The sequence below is a fragment of the Macaca fascicularis genome, chromosome 14 (assembly GCF_037993035.2).
Source record: "Macaca fascicularis isolate 582-1 chromosome 14, T2T-MFA8v1.1".
In the NCBI taxonomy this organism is placed as follows: domain Eukaryota; kingdom Metazoa; phylum Chordata; class Mammalia; order Primates; family Cercopithecidae; genus Macaca; species Macaca fascicularis.
Window position 1 is genome coordinate 81,228 of NC_088388.1, and position 15,383 is coordinate 96,610.

The 15,383-nt window shown below is 56.7% G+C and overlaps 2 protein-coding genes across 5 annotated transcripts; one reads left to right on the top strand and one right to left on the bottom strand.

Annotated features, from left to right (window-relative positions):
- Nucleotides 1–2,661: 2,661 nt before the first annotated feature.
- BET1L (Bet1 golgi vesicular membrane trafficking protein like) lies at nucleotides 2,662–7,404 on the bottom strand. Its single transcript, XM_005576700.5, has 4 exons — nucleotides 7,309–7,404; nucleotides 5,971–6,062; nucleotides 5,631–5,687; nucleotides 2,662–5,488 (listed from the first exon to the last, which is right to left on the bottom strand). The coding sequence occupies exons 1-4, from the start codon at nucleotides 7,325–7,327 to the stop codon at nucleotides 5,321–5,323; spliced, it is 336 nt and encodes a 111-aa protein (XP_005576757.1). The 5' UTR covers nucleotides 7,328–7,404; the 3' UTR covers nucleotides 2,662–5,320.
- A 1,349-nt stretch (nucleotides 7,405–8,753) lies between these two features.
- RIC8A (RIC8 guanine nucleotide exchange factor A) lies at nucleotides 8,754–15,140 on the top strand. 4 transcript variants are annotated; one of them, XR_012422831.1, is made up of 10 exons: nucleotides 8,754–8,919; nucleotides 9,256–9,303; nucleotides 9,392–9,982; nucleotides 10,552–10,643; nucleotides 11,232–11,382; nucleotides 12,421–12,554; nucleotides 12,628–12,790; nucleotides 12,867–13,011; nucleotides 13,328–13,447; nucleotides 14,266–15,140. XR_012422831.1 is itself a non-coding variant. In XM_065527716.1 (10 exons), exons 1-10 carry the CDS (start codon nucleotides 8,836–8,838, stop codon nucleotides 14,384–14,386), a joined length of 1,611 nt encoding a protein of 536 aa, XP_065383788.1. In that variant the 5' UTR covers nucleotides 8,754–8,835; the 3' UTR covers nucleotides 14,387–15,140. The 4 variants fall into 4 exon arrangements, 2 of the variants coding, with proteins under 2 accessions (XP_065383788.1, XP_005576756.3); XR_012422830.1 differs by having other exon boundaries at nucleotides 12,646–12,790; XM_065527716.1 differs by having other exon boundaries at nucleotides 12,459–12,554.
- Nucleotides 15,141–15,383: the final 243 nt, after the last annotated feature.

The window sequence follows — 15,383 nt, forward strand, 5'->3', positions numbered from 1 at the left end:
CTGCATCACGCCCAGCGTCTGCACAAGAGATCCACCAGGCCACAGAGCTCGAGGCTGTCTTCACCAGCTGGGCTGGGCCAGCCTGGCCCTGCAGGGCAGAGCACGCTTGTTTGGGCAACTGTAACCAGTTACTTTTTTTCTATGCTATTTTACCATATGTTAATCTTGTTTTCTGCTGTGCCGAAAGTATTTAATAAATCACATTGCATTAATGAGGTTTGTCTTGGTGAAAAGATCAGGCTTTTCCAGAAAGGAGTCCCATGCGCTGTCAGCTCACATGGGTCCCATCCTGGCTTCTAGGGCCCAGGGTCAGCTTGGAGAGATGGGAGGGCCCAGGGTCTGTGTGGGGAGAGATGGGAGCGCCTGAGTGCCTCGGACACCCTGCTCCACACTGTCCCTCCTGATGCTTTCTGCCTTGAACTCAAAGACGCTGCAGCCTGTGGGTCTCCTGAATAAAGAGGCAGAAGTGATGCCACCAGGCTTCTGAGGCCAGGCATACAACATGCCAAGGAAACAGCTTCTGCCTGGACACCAGAGCCCACCCTACCCCCACCCTTCTGCCACGTGTCCATGTTTGCTCCAGCACCAGCCATCATGTTGTGAGGAAGCCCAACCATGGTGAGACTGAATGCTTCATCTGGGCACTCAGCCCGGCCACAGGCATTCAGGCCGGCCAGGCCCTCCACTCACCAGCACTGACCTCTGGACCTGTGAGTGAGCCTTCAAGTGAAGGCAGCCCCAGGACCACATCTCCCAGTGAGGCCTCGACATGATAGAGCAAAGACGGCCAACCCTGAGGCAGTACCCCGTCTCCAATCCAATGAGACACGATAAATCATTGCTATTTTAAGTGAAGCTTTAGGGTGACCTGTTACACATCAATGGGTAATACAGGGAGTACAAGGAATACGTGGACAGGGAAGGTGGGGTGTCCGCTGAGCCTGAAGAGGGGGATCTCCAGAGGCTGTCCAGGAGTTCAAGGCCAAGCCTCAAGAAGTAGAGGCTGGATTTCAACTCAGCCTTTCAGGGAGGTCATTTTAGGACAGGTGACCTTGACAGACACACTGGTAGGACCATCACCCGCACCTGTATAAAGCACAATACAGCTGCTGACCCTCACTTAGCTGTGATCATGCCAGGCTGTGGATTCGAAGCACTTTATGTTTACTTTTTTTTTTTTTTTTTTGAGACGGAGTCTCGCTCTGTCACCCAGGCTGGAGTGCAATGGCGCAATCTCAGCTCACTGCAGCTCACTGCAACCTCCGTCTTCCAGGTTCAAGTGATTCTCCTGCCTCAGCCTTCTGAGTAGCTGGGACTACAGGCACGTGCCACCACACCCGGCTAATTTTCCTATTTCTAGTAGAGATGGGGTTTCACTATGTTGGTCAGGCTGGTCTCAAACTCCTGACCTTGTGATTCACCCACCTTGACCTCCCAAAGTGTTGAGCTCACAGGCATGAGCCACTGCGCCCGGCCTCCTCCCTTATTCCCTAAGTGGTGATGCTATCAGGAACCCCATCTGCGTTTCAGGAACTTGGGCAGGGAAAGGTAACACAGCAGGAAGTGGGTAAGTGTGGGGCAAAGGAAGAGAGATCAGATTGTTACTGTGTCTACGTAAAGGAAGACAAAAGAAACTCCATTTTGATCTGTACAAAGAAAAATTGTTCTGCTTTGAGATGCTATTAATCTGTAACGTTAGCCCCAATCCTGTGCTCACAGAGACATGTGCTGTATGGAATCAAGGTTTAAGGGATTTAGGGCTGTGCAGGATGCATGCTTGGTAACAGTCATCACCATTCTCCATTCTCTATTAACCAGGGACATACTGCACTGCGGAAAGCCGCAGGCACCTCCGCCCGAGAGCGCCTGGGTATTGTCCAAGGATTCCCCCAACTGAGACAGCCTGAGATATGGCCTCCTGGCAAGGGAAGGCCTTACTGTCCCCCAGCCCGACACCCGTAAAGGGTCTGTGCTGAGGAGGATTCGTAAAAGAGGAAGGCCTGTTTCCCACGTCCCTGGGAACAGAATGTCTCGGTGTAAAGCCAACTATTCGTTTATTCTAAGGTAGGAGAAAACTGCCCCGTGGCTAGAAGCGAAATATGCTGGTGGTGATACTGCTCTGTTACCCTTTGCTACACTAAGATGCTTGGGTAAAGAGAAGCCTAAATCTAGCCTACATGCACATCCAGGCACAGTACCTGAACTTATTTATGATGCATATTCCTTTACTCACAGGTTTTCCTGCTGACCTTCTCCCCACCATCACTCTGTTCACCCTGTTCTCCTGCCTCACTCTCCTTGCCGAGATAGTGAAAATAGTAATCAATAAACACTGAAGGAACTCGGAGACCGCCGCCGGGGCAGGTCCTCGCATGCTGAGTGTGCCAGTCCCCTGGTCCCACTGTTCTTTCTCTATACTTTGTCTCTGTGTCTTCTTTCTTTCCTCAGTCTCTCGTCCCACCTGACGAGAAATACCCACAGGTGTGGAGGGCAGGCCCCTTTCAGGTGAGTCTGTGGCTGCTCTGCCCAGTCAATCCTGAGGGGGTGAATAAGGGACAGGGTTTACAGCACCAGTGCCCATGGCCAGCCTATGGACCAGGGTGAGCTGCAGACAAAATTCCCTCAAATCCCAAGGAAATCAGGACAACAGAGACCACGTGATTAGTTCTTAATGAGGTTATGTGTACCACAAAATTTTATTAACGTTTCTCATCCTGAAATTATGGGATACAGCCTAGCAGTTTGTCCTTACTTGGCAGAGTGTGTAACCCTGGCTCTCATACTGAGCCCCCAAGACTCCTTTTGGTTTTACTGGTGTCAGGGATTATAGTCAGCAAACCCCACTCATTTACAGGGTCAGGTGCACAGGGCTGAGCTGGAGGGTTAGGGTCAGGGCCCCTCAAGAACTCTGGTCAGGCACAGCAGCAGCAGGGTTGCCACTCTCCCTTTATGGAATCCTTCTTAATACAACAAGAGGCCGGGCGTGGTGGCTCAAGCCTGTAATCCCAGCACTTTGGGAGGCCGAGACAGGCGGATCACGAGGTCAGGAGATCGAGACCATCCTGGCTGACACGGTGAAACCCTGTCTCTACTAAAAAATACAAAAAACTAGCCGGGCGAGGTGGTGGGCGCCTGTAGTCCCAGCTACTCGGGAGGCTGAGGCAGGAGAATGGCGTGAACCCGGGAGGCGGAGCTTGCAGTGAGCTGAGATCCAGCCACTGCACTCCAGCCTGGGTGGCAGAGCGAGACTCCGTCTCAAAAAAAAAAAAAAAAAAAATACAACAAGAGTGAGAAGCAGAAAAGCAAACCACAAAGGAAGTCCAGCCTAGACCCCAAATTACCTGGGAGGGCTGCTAACAGCCATGGAGACAGGTGGGGAGGGAACACAGTGACTGAGACTCCGAGACAGCAAAGCACCTCTCCAGCGAAGGCCAGTCCGAGATGCAGCCTAACTTCCTAGTTCACATCAGCAAGGTGGGCGGGTACCACCATGGGAAGGGCACCTGGGGTATAGCTGGTTACCACAGCTCAACCACATTCCCCAAAATGGAGGTCAGCCCTCCATGGCCCAGGAAAATATGGGAGATAAAGGGTTGGCACCTGCAGTGACCAGATGGAGACCCAACGCAGGCAGCTGCTACCATGCTTGGAGACCAGGGTACAAGCCCCTGACGAGCTCGCCGTGGCAGACAAGCACACTGGTGCCTGAGGAACGACAGGCGCCTGCAAAGGGACATCCGAGAAGGGGGAAGCACCAGCCCAGCTAGGTTTCAGGGCAACAGCAAAGCCCCAGAGACATGGAGGCAAGTGAGTCCACCTTGCTGGGTGAGAAGTGAGCTCGCACTGCATAGGGGAAGACGGTGGACCCCACTCCTCCAGGAGGCTGACAGCCTCAGCCAGGTACAAAGGAGGGCTCAGGTAACAAGGAAGGGGGCTATGGTGAGCGTGCATGGAGAAAGGTGGGCTTGCTGTGTGGAAGGAAGAAGGAGGGGAGGGGAAGGGTGAGCAAAGTGGGGCTGCAGGTACCAGGCTGTGGCTCATCTGTGGTCAGCCTGGAGCTCAGAGGCAGTTCTGGATTGACAGGACACACAGTGTGGCCACACAGGTTGCGGGACAGTGATCCCATAGTCCCCAGGGAATGACTGGGAGGCAGAAGATTGGAACAGCACAGAGAAGGGCACAGAGCTTTAAAGGTGTTTTTAGGCCAAGGGGGCAAGGACCTCATCTTGGGGTGGGGAAAAGCCGTTGCCCTGCCAGTCTAGTTGTTTGAACATGAGCCCAGCCCAGTGGACAGGGAAGGCCCAGGGAGAGGTGGGTAGGGAGGGTATCCTGCAGAGGCTGGGGACAAGGAGGATGGCACAGAACGCCATCACAGCCAGAGGAGTCTGGCAGGGCTTGGCAGAGGCGCCAGAGTTACCAGCAAGCTAGATGGCAACAACTGATAGCCTCTCAGGAACCTTCTTGTGTAGACCCACAATGGCTCCCCGGCCCTGCCTGCTTTGCCTGACTCTGAAATGCCAGAGAGGCCCATTTCTAGGTCTGTTCTTCTGAAAACACATCTCTGGTGCTGGGTAGATTCTGAATCCTGAGAATACAAGTTTCTGCTCCTGGATACACAGTCACAGGACCCAGAAGGATCCCACCCAGTGGCTAGGCCAAGGCTGCAGTCCACTCCTTCATCCACAACCCGTTCTCCCCAGGGGTCTCACTTCATCCGCAGGACTGGAGAGTAGGCACAGAGAACTCACAGCAGGGTGGCCCGCACTGGTCTCCTGTGCTCAGCAACCATGGCCAGGAGTAACTGCCATCTCCAGGCTGAGAAGCCTCAGTTGGAGGAGATAGCACCCACTTAGGGTTCACAGCCCCTTCCTGTGTCAGTTCCAGGAACCTTGGATCACAGACATGGCCTCATCCAGACAAGGACACGACCGTGGAGCCTTCAGATGTCAGCGTCCCAAGAGCTGGGAGAAAGGCTGCAGGCCACAGGTGGCCACGCCTGGGATTCAACAGTTGCTCTGCTCAGACCTGGCTCCTCCAGACACGCTGCGGCCCCAGCTCTGCTTGTGTCTCTAGCATCTGGGGAAGGGGGGAGGGGCTGGGCCTTGGTTTCCCCGAAAGAGTCCCTTCCACACATGGGACCAGCCAACATGAGCTCATCAGGTCACAGGCAGCCGCAGCCTCCTGCCACACAGAAAGGATTCCTGGCCCACGATTATAATTTCAAAGGAGTACTTTGCAGGTAAGTCCTCTGGAGCCCAAGATGCCAGGCAGGGAAGACAATGGCTGCCCTTGGCACCCACAGACACCAGCTCCCACTGTCTCACGTCCTTGCCCTCGACAAGAAGTAGGAGAGGATGAAGAAGGCCACAATCAGACCCACAGCCATGCCACATAGAAGCTTCCGGTTGTCTCGTCCGGACCTTGCCATTGCGGAAAAGCGCTTCACACTCCCTGTAAGCAGGCCGGTCATGCTTGTGAAATCCGAGTCCTAAGGGAAGAATCCCGGCAAGATCACACAGAAGTGGTGATTTGACCACCCACCCGCACCAGTGCTGAAGGAGACACTGCAAGCTCTGTAGCAGGTAGTGCTGGGGGCAGGGCACTGATTCGCGCACACCGTGGGCCCTTACCATGCCATCCAGGTACCGGTTCTGATCCTCTGCATCCCTATCGATGTCCAGGGCGAGCTGTTCAGCACACAGAGAGGGCAGGGTTGGGCCAGAGCAGACACATAATACAGCACTCACCCTTCCCAGACCAGACAAACCCTGCCAACAACTCTGCCAGACACAGTGGGGCAGCAGCAGGAAGGTCCAGGTGTCAGCTGGGGCCTCATGCAGGTGAGCACAGCCACGAATCGAACGAGGAGGACGGCAAACTGCCTGAAACTCCTCTGGGCCCTCTACCTTCCCTCTGATCCCCATTCCCCAAGGGCACCAGGTGGAGGTAAGAGGACAGACCACCACTGACCGATTTGAGCCTGGTGACTTTGGAGGCCAGGCTGTCGGCCATTCGCTTGTTCTCCCGGTCTAGAATCTCTTCCACAGCGCCCGGGCTCTGAGCTGAGAAAAGAGAGGGGCTGAGTGATTGCATCCATCGGGGAGCGAGGCCTCTGACCCCTCTCACTCCAACCACAACTGGGTGAGTCAGAAATCTAGGGGCCCTAACCTAGGTTCCAGCAGGTGAATCTTGCACATGTGAGAGAGACTGCATAAAGGACGATGTGTGCAAGGGCCTGTCATGTGAACACGTGTCCTGTGTACACATCCAGGTGGGGATGGGCCAGCACCCACAGTGGGTTCAGTCCAACCAGCACCTTCTGAGACTGTGTAGCAAAAACTGGGCCCAGCTCTGGGATGTTAATAAGATGTGACACTTGCATCCAGGGAGGTCGCCATCTGTGTATGTGGAGCCCATTCTTATAGAAAAAGAGTAAACTCTGCTAAGAGCATAGGAAAGACTTGGGAAAAGTACCCAGCAGGGCAGCAGAAAGGCTCCTGCAGGGACGACCTTTGAGCTGGGTCCTGAAGAGGTGGCAAGGAACCAGGACAGAACATTGGGAAGGCCCTTTACCGCACAGAAAACAGCTGAGCAAAGTTCCCAATTCCGCGAGATGGGAGCTGAGGTCGACCAGGAGCGTGATCCCTGGTCTGCATCCCACACAGGGCTTCCTGCAACACCCAGGGCACAGCGCTTGCAGAGGCCCGGCCTGTGACAGGCTGGGCCAGGTGATAAGGAATTTCTGTCACCTCAGGTGGGTGAGAACCACCTTCTCCCTAGCTTCAACGTTAAGGAAGGGATGCCAGCGTCCTTCCAACCACTTCCTGTTCATTAATTCCTTTACTCATCATAACTCAGACAGGCATCAATATCCCACTTTGCAGAGAAGAACACGGGCTCCAGGAGGGGAAATGGGGCCACCGAGGCCCAAGTTAGTTAGCAGAGGCCTGCCTGGACACCAGCGGAGCACAGCCTACTCCGAAGGCCTGGCCTCGGGACCTGTCGAATGCCGAGACTCCCGCTCACCCTGAACCCATGCAAAACGATCTCACAGGGAGCGGCGGGGAGTGGGGGGACCCCGCAGCTGCGCGAGCCCTCGCTGGAGCTGCTGGGCCGCCCCGCCCGCCGTCCTTCCTAGCGGCAGTGCTGGCCGAAACCCGGCCCTGCTGGGACCCGGAAGGATCCGAATCCGCCCCCCTGACAGGGTCCTCCCCGCCGAGGCCAGAGGCAGGCGCACGCGGCTCTACAGGCAGCGGCGTCGGTTCCGGCCCGGCCCTGCCCCCAACGGCTCCGCTCTCCCGCGCTCACCCCGAGCCCAGTCCGCCATCGTGCCCTGCCCCGGCTCCTCGACGCCAACACCGACGCGGCCACAGCCGCCTCAGACGTGGCGCAGTCACGGGGAACGGGCTTCCGGCCCCGCCCCCCGCCAGCGATGGCCCCGCCTCCGCGCCAACCACGCCCCTAGATGGCGTCGGGCTCGCTGATTTCCGGCTTAGGCCCGAGGGTGGGGAACCGCGGGGTCGCGGAAGCGATGGGCGTCGCTGTGACTTATTTTCAGCACTGTCGCCCAGGCAGTGGCGCGATCTCAGCTCACTGCAGCCCCCGCCTGCCGGGCTCCCAAGGTGCTGGGATTACAGCAGCACCGCGGATGTGACGTTTGTTTGTTGTTCCTGTGAACGTGGGGCGGGGCGGGGCCGTTTGCTTGCTCAGTGCCAAGACGATGGTGGTGGAAAGACGCTGCCATGCGTTAGGTCCTAACGGTTAGGAAGGATTCACAGGCGGGTCATGAGGGAGGAGTAGGCCCCTCGGGCAGAAGCCCGCGAGGAGCCCTGGGTGTGGAGGGGGCAAGGGTGCCTCCTCTGTCAAGTGGAGATCGGCGCCTCGCTAGTGCCTGCGAGTGCGCGCCGCGTCGAATACAGGTGTGCGGAAAGCGCTACAGGAAAGTGAAGCAGGGAAAGAGACTGGGAGGCGGCACGGGGAGTGGGGGCCGTAGACGCCTTTGCTCCCGGGCACTTGTTACAAGAGCCAGTGGACCGCGCTTCCTGTGCGTCACTGAATCCTCCTGATGGCCACTGAAACGGACACGCAGGATCTTTGCTTGTCAAGAGGGAACTGAGTCCAGGCCAGACTGCGTTGCTCCCCTTTCTCTCGGCCCCTCACGGCCCTTCCACCTTTGCAAGTGCTGCTCCTTCTGCCTGGAGTGGCTCCTCCAGTCTTTTCCCGGCTCGCTTCCCATCGTCCAGTGTTAGCAAAAACACCACTGCCTCACAGCCCTTGCAGCCCAGCAGTCACCTTTTGCTTCTTTTGAAGCACAGCCCTGTGACCGCCTCATGTCCTTTTGTTTTTCCTTGTCTGCCTTCCCCTCTGGAACATAAGCTCCACAAAGGCAGGGGCCTGGGAGTCCCGTTCGCTTGCATTCCCCAGCAAACGCCTAACGAACCCAATGGCCCGGGACTGAAAAGTCCTTTCCACTTCGGCTTTCCCGTCTACATCCCATCGGTTCTGTGGAGCTCGAGGGGCGTCACTGTGTGTGTGGCAGGGCGCGGTGGGGGCTGAGATCCTTTCCTGTTGGAAATTCCGGCCCAAGAAGCCCCGGTCACAAGGAGGGGGATCAGTCCGGTTCAGGGCGACTTGGCCCGACTCGGGTCTTCCGAGCCGCCAGTGCTGCCTCAGGCCGCGCCCCCTTGAAGCGCCACCAGACGCCGCGTCCCGTCCCGGCCTCCCCCGCGCGCTGGCGCGGGGCTTTCTGGGCCAGGGCGGGGCCGGCGAACTGCGGCCCGGAAAGGTTGAGGAAGGGCCCGTCCCGCCTTCCCCGCGCCGGGTTCCGGGGGCGCCATGGAGCCCCGGGCGGTTGCAGAAGCCGTGGAGACGGGGAAGGAGGATGTGATTATGGAAGCTCTGCGGTCGTACAACCAGGAGGTGAGCGGCCGCCTGAGGCCGGGGGGCGGGCACGGAGGGGGTGGGGCAGGGTCGTGCGCGGGTGGTCGGGACGGTGTGGGTGAGGCAGGGGTTGTGTCAGCAAGCAGAGGGGACGCGGCGGCGTGGGGGTGGCACGTCAGGGATGCAGTGTTGGGGGGAGAGTGTCTGGGGTGCACCCGTTGGGTGGCAGGTGTGTAGGGATGGGGGCGAGTGTAGACCCTGCCACCCCTTCTGAGCAGTGGCTGCTGCCTGAGTTAGAGGCCAATAGGCCGCCCCCCGTCAGCGGGCGCGGATACTGCCCCTCTGTGGACTTGAATTCACTCGTTCTCTCTGCAGCACTCCCAGAGCTTCACGTTTGATGATGCTCAACAGGAGGACCGGAAGGTGGGTGCTGGCCCGAGGGGTAAAGGGACAGGGACGGGTGGCCCCAGGAAGAGGGGCCTGGTGGAGCCGCTCGTCTCCCTGCCCACAGAGACTGGCGGAGCTGCTGGTCTCCGTCCTGGAACAGGGCTTGCCACCCTCCCACCGGGTCACCTGGCTGCAGAGTGTCCGAATCCTGTCCCGGGACCGCAACTGCTTGGACCCGTTTACCAGCCGCCAGAGCCTGCAGGCACTGGCCTGCTATGCTGACATCTCTGGCTCTGAGGGGTCCGTCCCAGACTCCCCCGACATGGATGTTGTACTGGAGTCCCTCAAGTGCCTGTGCAACCTCGTGCTCAGCAGCCCTGTGGCACAGATGCTGGCAGCAGAGGCCCGCCTAGTGGTGAAGCTCACAGAGCGTGTGGGGCTGTACCGGGAGAGGAGCTTCCCCCACGATGTCCAGTTCTTTGACTTGAGGCTCCTCTTCCTGCTAACGGCACTCCGCACCGATGTGCGCCAGCAGCTGTTTCAGGAGCTGAAAGGAGTGCATCTGCTGACTGACACACTGGAGCTGACGCTGGGGGTGACTCCTGAAGGGAACCCACCCAAGCTCCTTCCTTCCCAAGAGACTGAGCGGGCCATGGAGATCCTCAAAGTGCTCTTCAACATCACCCTCGACTCCATCAAGGGGGAGGTGGACGAGGTGAGCCCTGACCTCAACCCATGGATGGGTCTCAACTCAGCTCCAACATTTCCTGGACCTGCTTCCCACTGGGTACCTTCAGGTTTCTGGGTGTCAGACATGGAGAGAACAGGACCTCCCAGCGTGTTGGGACAAGGCCAAGGAGATGCCAGTTCTGGGCTGGGACCTTAGGGGAGGATTCTGAGGGAAGTAGAGGCCCCTTCTGGCTCTTGCTGCCTGGCAGGGGGCTGTGTGCTCTCCGGGGAGACTGTAAGAGATCCTCCACCATGAGGCTGTGAGTGGGGCTGAGACAAGAGTGTGACTTCATCCCAAGGGTGTGTGTTAACATTCCTAATCAGGGACGTGCTCTTAGAAGAATACTCATGGAGTTTTTAGGAAGACAGCGGTGGTCATCTTTTGCCCCCAGCACTAGCCAGAGTCACCTAGGAGACCCCAGGGGACCAAGTGTGCAGTACAGGAGGTGCACAGTCATTGCCACACAGTTCTGGAGTGCAACAGACAGTAGAGCCTCAGCAGGCAGCAGTGGGATGAGTGGGGCTCCTCACAGGAACCCTTCTTTCTTTGGTCAGGAAGACGCTGCTCTTTACCGACACCTGGGGACCCTTCTCCGGCACTGTGTGATGATTGCTACTGCTGGAGACCGCACAGAGGAGTTCCATGGGTGAGGATGGGGCTTTTTCTGGGAGGGAAGTGTGTCCACATGTTTAGATGGTCATCCTCAGCCCTGGCTGTGAACCAGAACCACCTGAGAGCCCAGGCCCCACCCTAGAGGGTCTGACTTTGTCTGGGTGAGTGAGACTGGACATCGGTGTGTTTCCAGAGAATACTGGGTGCTTCTAATATGTGGCCAGGACAACAGCCATGAATTTGGGGGCAGGAATGTGCCACCTGGGCCTTGGGTAGTGGCAACAGACAGTGTGGTATTTACTAGGGCACATTGGCTCCTTGTCCCCATTCTTGGTCCACCTGCCCCTTGGCTGGTGTGGTTTCCAGAGATGGTCTGGCGCTTTGGCCCAGACAGGGTAGGGGAGGCAGGGTGTCTCAGCCCCCACTTCCCCAGGGGACCCCACTGTACAGCTGAGTGGCAGTGCCTCTCAGATCAGTCCCTGCCCTTGGCTTTGGTCCCCAGTGCCGCCCCTTTGGGCCTCAGACGCCAGCTCATGTAATGTGTGGTTCAGTGGGGGCACAAAGATTGCATCTGTGCTGAGGGATTAGCCCTATTGAGACCCCCACCTCCATCTGTCCTCAGCCACGCAGTGAACCTCCTGGGGAACTTGCCTCTCAAGTGTCTGGATGTTCTCCTCACCCTGGAGCCACACGAAGACTCCGTGGAGTTCATGGGAGTGAATATGGATGTGATTCGTGCCCTCCTCATCTTCCTAGAGAAGCGTTTGCACCAGGTAGGCTGGGGATGGCTGTACAGGCTCCCCCAGTGGCTCTGGCACTGGTTCTCCTGCACAGCTGTGGTCAGTGCTTCTCCACTGGCCACATTGGTAAGTGGAAATCATCTTGGTGGTGTGATACAGGCGATTCTTCCGGCTGTTCTGTGGTCCAGCCTGGCAACAAGCTAGACCCTTCCTTCATGAGAAGCATGTGGACACCTTCCACACACTTGAAGGTTTCACTTCTTAAATCTTTGTGGATCTTTATTGAGTGGTCCTGAGAAGCCCCCAAGTCCCTGCTTTTAACTCTCAGACACAGGCAGCCCTTGACTACAAGCATAGCTGTCCCTCAACATCCTGAGGAGACCCATAGGAACCTCAGATCAAAGCTTCCCTCTGATTCCTGTGACTGCACTACAGGGCATCTGGATAGCTAGGGCTCTAACCATCCTCCAGGAGCTTGCAGAAAGCAGGCTGGAGCACAATAAACCGAGATTTAGGAGACCTCTCGGGAATCTACCTGCCTAAGCAGGGGACACACATGGTGCGTGAGAGCCAGTCAGGGTAGGGAGCTGGCACTGGACATACAGCCGGGGGGTTGTCTGTGCCTGTCGCTGTCGCTGCCACTGCTGGTGCTGGGGTCCAGGCACATTATGCTAGGAGGGTCAGGAACTCCCTGCTCTCTGTCCATGAAGTACCCAGAGTGGGGATTCGGTTCTCGTTTCTTTTTGCCACCAACATCTGAGGGCAATGTGTGTGCCAGTCTAAAGCTTTAATTGCTTTGTGTTTTCTTCCCAGCCCTGGTTTATAGTTGAGGTAATTAGACTTAAAGCAGTTATTTCTCCCAAGTCACCAAGCTTACAACAAGTACCTCTGAGTGAAGCTCTGTGCCCGTCCTTTTCAAAAGTGACACAGACACCCACCACCCACTCTTGGCCTTCTGCTGACTAACTGCAGAGGGGCCTCTTCCCAAACCTGTGCCACCAGGACCAGCTGCTGTGTATGTTGGTGGGAAGGGGCGGTGGGGGGTGTAACTCTGCGCCAGTCTCAAATTAGGCAGGAGCACAGCCACGGTGACAGAGGCTCCTCTACAGACACACAGGCTGAAGGAGAGCGTAGCTCCCGTGCTGAGCGTGCTGACCGAATGTGCCCGGATGCACCGCCCAGCCAGGAAGTTCCTGAAGGCCCAGGTATGAGACTGAGGAGCTGGCACTCCTGGGGGATGTGGTTTCGGCCCTGATCACAGACCAAGCCCAAGCTTAGGGACGGCCACCTCCCCAGGTGCTGCCCCCTCTGCGGGATGTGAGGACACGGCCTGAGGTTGGGGAGATGCTGCGAAACAAGCTTGTCCGCCTCATGACACACCTGGACACAGATGTGAAGAGAGTGGCCGCCGAGTTCTTGTTTGTCCTGTGCTCTGAGAGTGGTGAGTTATGGAGATCCGGGTCCCAGCGCCCCCACCTCAGCCAGGCTTGCACACTGACCTCTGCCTTGCCCCCTAGTGCCCCGATTCATCAAGTACACAGGCTATGGGAATGCTGCTGGCCTTCTGGCTGCCAGGGGCCTCATGGCGGGAGGCCGGCCTGAGGGCCAGTACTCGGAGGATGAGGACACAGACACAGACGAGTACAAGGAAGCCAAGGCCAGGTGTGTGCCCCCAACACCCCCTCGGGTCTCCACTCAAAGCCCCTAGTCCCTGCTTCGACATCCATGTGGACCACTGTAGGGTGGGACAGGATGACCAGTGGGCAAGACCTTCCAGAATCAAGCACCTGTCCCTAAGTGCTATCTGGGATACCAGAAGGTGGCAGGTGGCAGTTGCTGGTTACCAGTGCCGCTTCTGGAGGGAGGCCTCTTCCTGCAGTTGCCTTGCCCACCTCGCCCCACTGGGAAAAGAGGTGGCTTGCCTCCTGTCCTGGAGAGTCACTAATGCATTCCCCACATTCCACCTGCTGGGAAACAGCATAAACCCGGTGACCGGGAGGGTGGAGGAGAAGCCGCCTAACCCTATGGAGGGCATGACGGAGGAGCAGAAGGAGCACGAGGCCATGAAGCTGGTGACCATGTTTGACAAGCTCTCCAGGTGTGTGGCATGATGAGGAGGGGCCTGTAGCTGGGAGAAGGGAGAGCTGACCCACATCCTGTCTTGTGAGCCCCAGGAGGTAGGATCAGAGGAGAGCTTAGGATCCTGGTGTTAGGTTGCATTGCTGATGTTTGAAATCACTTGCCCTAGAGGAAATCCCCCCAGGGGATGGGTGTATTGAGATCAGTATTGTGCCCATTTTACAGATGATAACTGAGGCCCAGAGAAATTAAAGAGACTGTCTAAGGCTGGGCATGGCAGCTCACGCCTGTAATCCCAGTACTTTGGGAGGCTGAGGCAGGTGGATCACAAGGTCAGGAGATCGAGAGCATCCTGGCCAACATGGTGAAACCCCGTCTCTGCTAAAATACAAAAAAAAGTTAGCTGGGCGTGGTGGTGGGTGCCTGTAGTCCTAGCTACTTGGGAGGTCAAGGCAGGGGAATCACTTGAACCTGAGAGGCAGAGATTGTAGTGAGCTGAGATTGCGCCACTACACTCCAGCCTGGCGACAGAGTGAGACTTCGTCTCAAAAAAAAAAAAAAAGAGATGGTCTAACATTGCTACACTTATTGGAGATGGCCCAGTGTCCAAATGAACAGACTGCTTAAGACCAATTTAGATGTCTAAATTAAGAAACTGCTTAAAGCCATGAGGTAGCAGTTAGGATTTGGGCCCAATTAACGGAAGGTCCAACCAGGCTTCCCCCGTAAATGAGAGCAGCTTACTTGGTGAAGAGGAAGGTAGCAGCCAGGGGTGAGCAGGACCCCTGCCTGGCCAACTGGGCCCCTTCCCCAGCCCCATTGCACCTTTCCCCACAGGAACAGAGTCATCCAGCCAATGGGGATGAGTCCCCGGGGTCATCTCACGTCCCTGCAGGATGCCATGTGCGAGACTATGGAGCAGCAGCTCTCCTCAGACCCTGACTCGGACCCTGACTGAGGATGGCAGCTCTTCTGCTCTCCCATCAGAACTGGTGCTGCTTCCAGAGACTCCTTGGGGTTGCAACCTGGGGAAGCCACATCCCACTGGCTCCACGCTCCTCTCTCCATCTTAGAAACCCCTTCTCTTTACTCCCAAGGTTCTGTTCATGATTTGCCTCTGGTCCAGTTTCTTATCTCTGGACTGCAGTGGTCTTCTTGTGCTAGAACTCAGGGCTCAGCCTTGAATTCCACAGACAAAGTACTTTCTTTTGTCTGTGCCAAGAGGAATGTGTTCAGAAGCTGCTGCCTGAGGGCAGGGCCTACCTGGACACAAAGAAGAGCATATGGGAGGGCAGGGGGTTGGGTGTGGGTGTGCACAAAGCAAGCACATCTGGGATGGGCACGCTGGCAGAGCCAGTGTTGGGGCATGTGCTGCACTTCCCAGGGAGAAAGAACCTGTCAGAACTTTCTGTACGAGTATGTCAGGACACACACTTCCAAGGTATGTATGCTCTTGTTTCTGTCCTGTCTTCACCGAGCGCAGGGCTAGAGGCCTCTTAGACATTCTCCTTGGTCCTCGTTCACCTGCCCACTGTAGCACCCACAGTGCCCAAGTTCTTACTGGTTTTGGCAATTAAACCTCCTTCCTACTGGTTTAGACTGCACTTACGAGAAGGAAAATGCCCCTCGTGCAACCATAGATTGAGATTTATACCACATACCACACATAGCCACAGAAACGTCATCTTGAAATAAAGAGTTTTGGGCAAAAACGTATGTGTGAATATATGTGTAAATTATCAAATAAAGGGGCCAGGCACAGTGGCTCATGCCTGTAATCCCAGCACTTTGGGAGGCCGAGGCGGGTGGATCACTTGAAGCCAGGAGTTCGAGACCAGCCTGGCCAGCACAGCAAAACCCGTCTCTATTACAAATATGCCCCTGTGCTAGGCGTGGTGGGACACATCTGTAGTCCCAGCTACCCAGGAGGCTGAGGCAGGAGAATCGCTTAAACC

Coding starts and splice junctions, on each gene's coding strand:
- RIC8A (XM_065527716.1), top strand. CDS start 8,836: ATGGAGCCCCGGGCGGTTGCAGAAGCCGTGGAGACGGGGAAGGAGGAT. Junction 10,644..11,231: donor CGCACAGAGGAGTTCCATGG/GTGAGGATGGGG, acceptor ATCTGTCCTCAG/CCACGCAGTGAACCTCCTGG. Junction 12,555..12,627: donor GGAAGTTCCTGAAGGCCCAG/GTATGAGACTGA, acceptor GCCCAAGCTTAG/GGACGGCCACCTCCCCAGGT.
- BET1L (XM_005576700.5), bottom strand. Junction 5,688..5,970: donor AAGTCACCAGGCTCAAATCG/GTCAGTGGTGGT, acceptor TGTGCTGAACAG/CTCGCCCTGGACATCGATAG. Junction 5,489..5,630: donor ACCGGTACCTGGATGGCATG/GTAAGGGCCCAC, acceptor TTCTTCCCTTAG/GACTCGGATTTCACAAGCAT.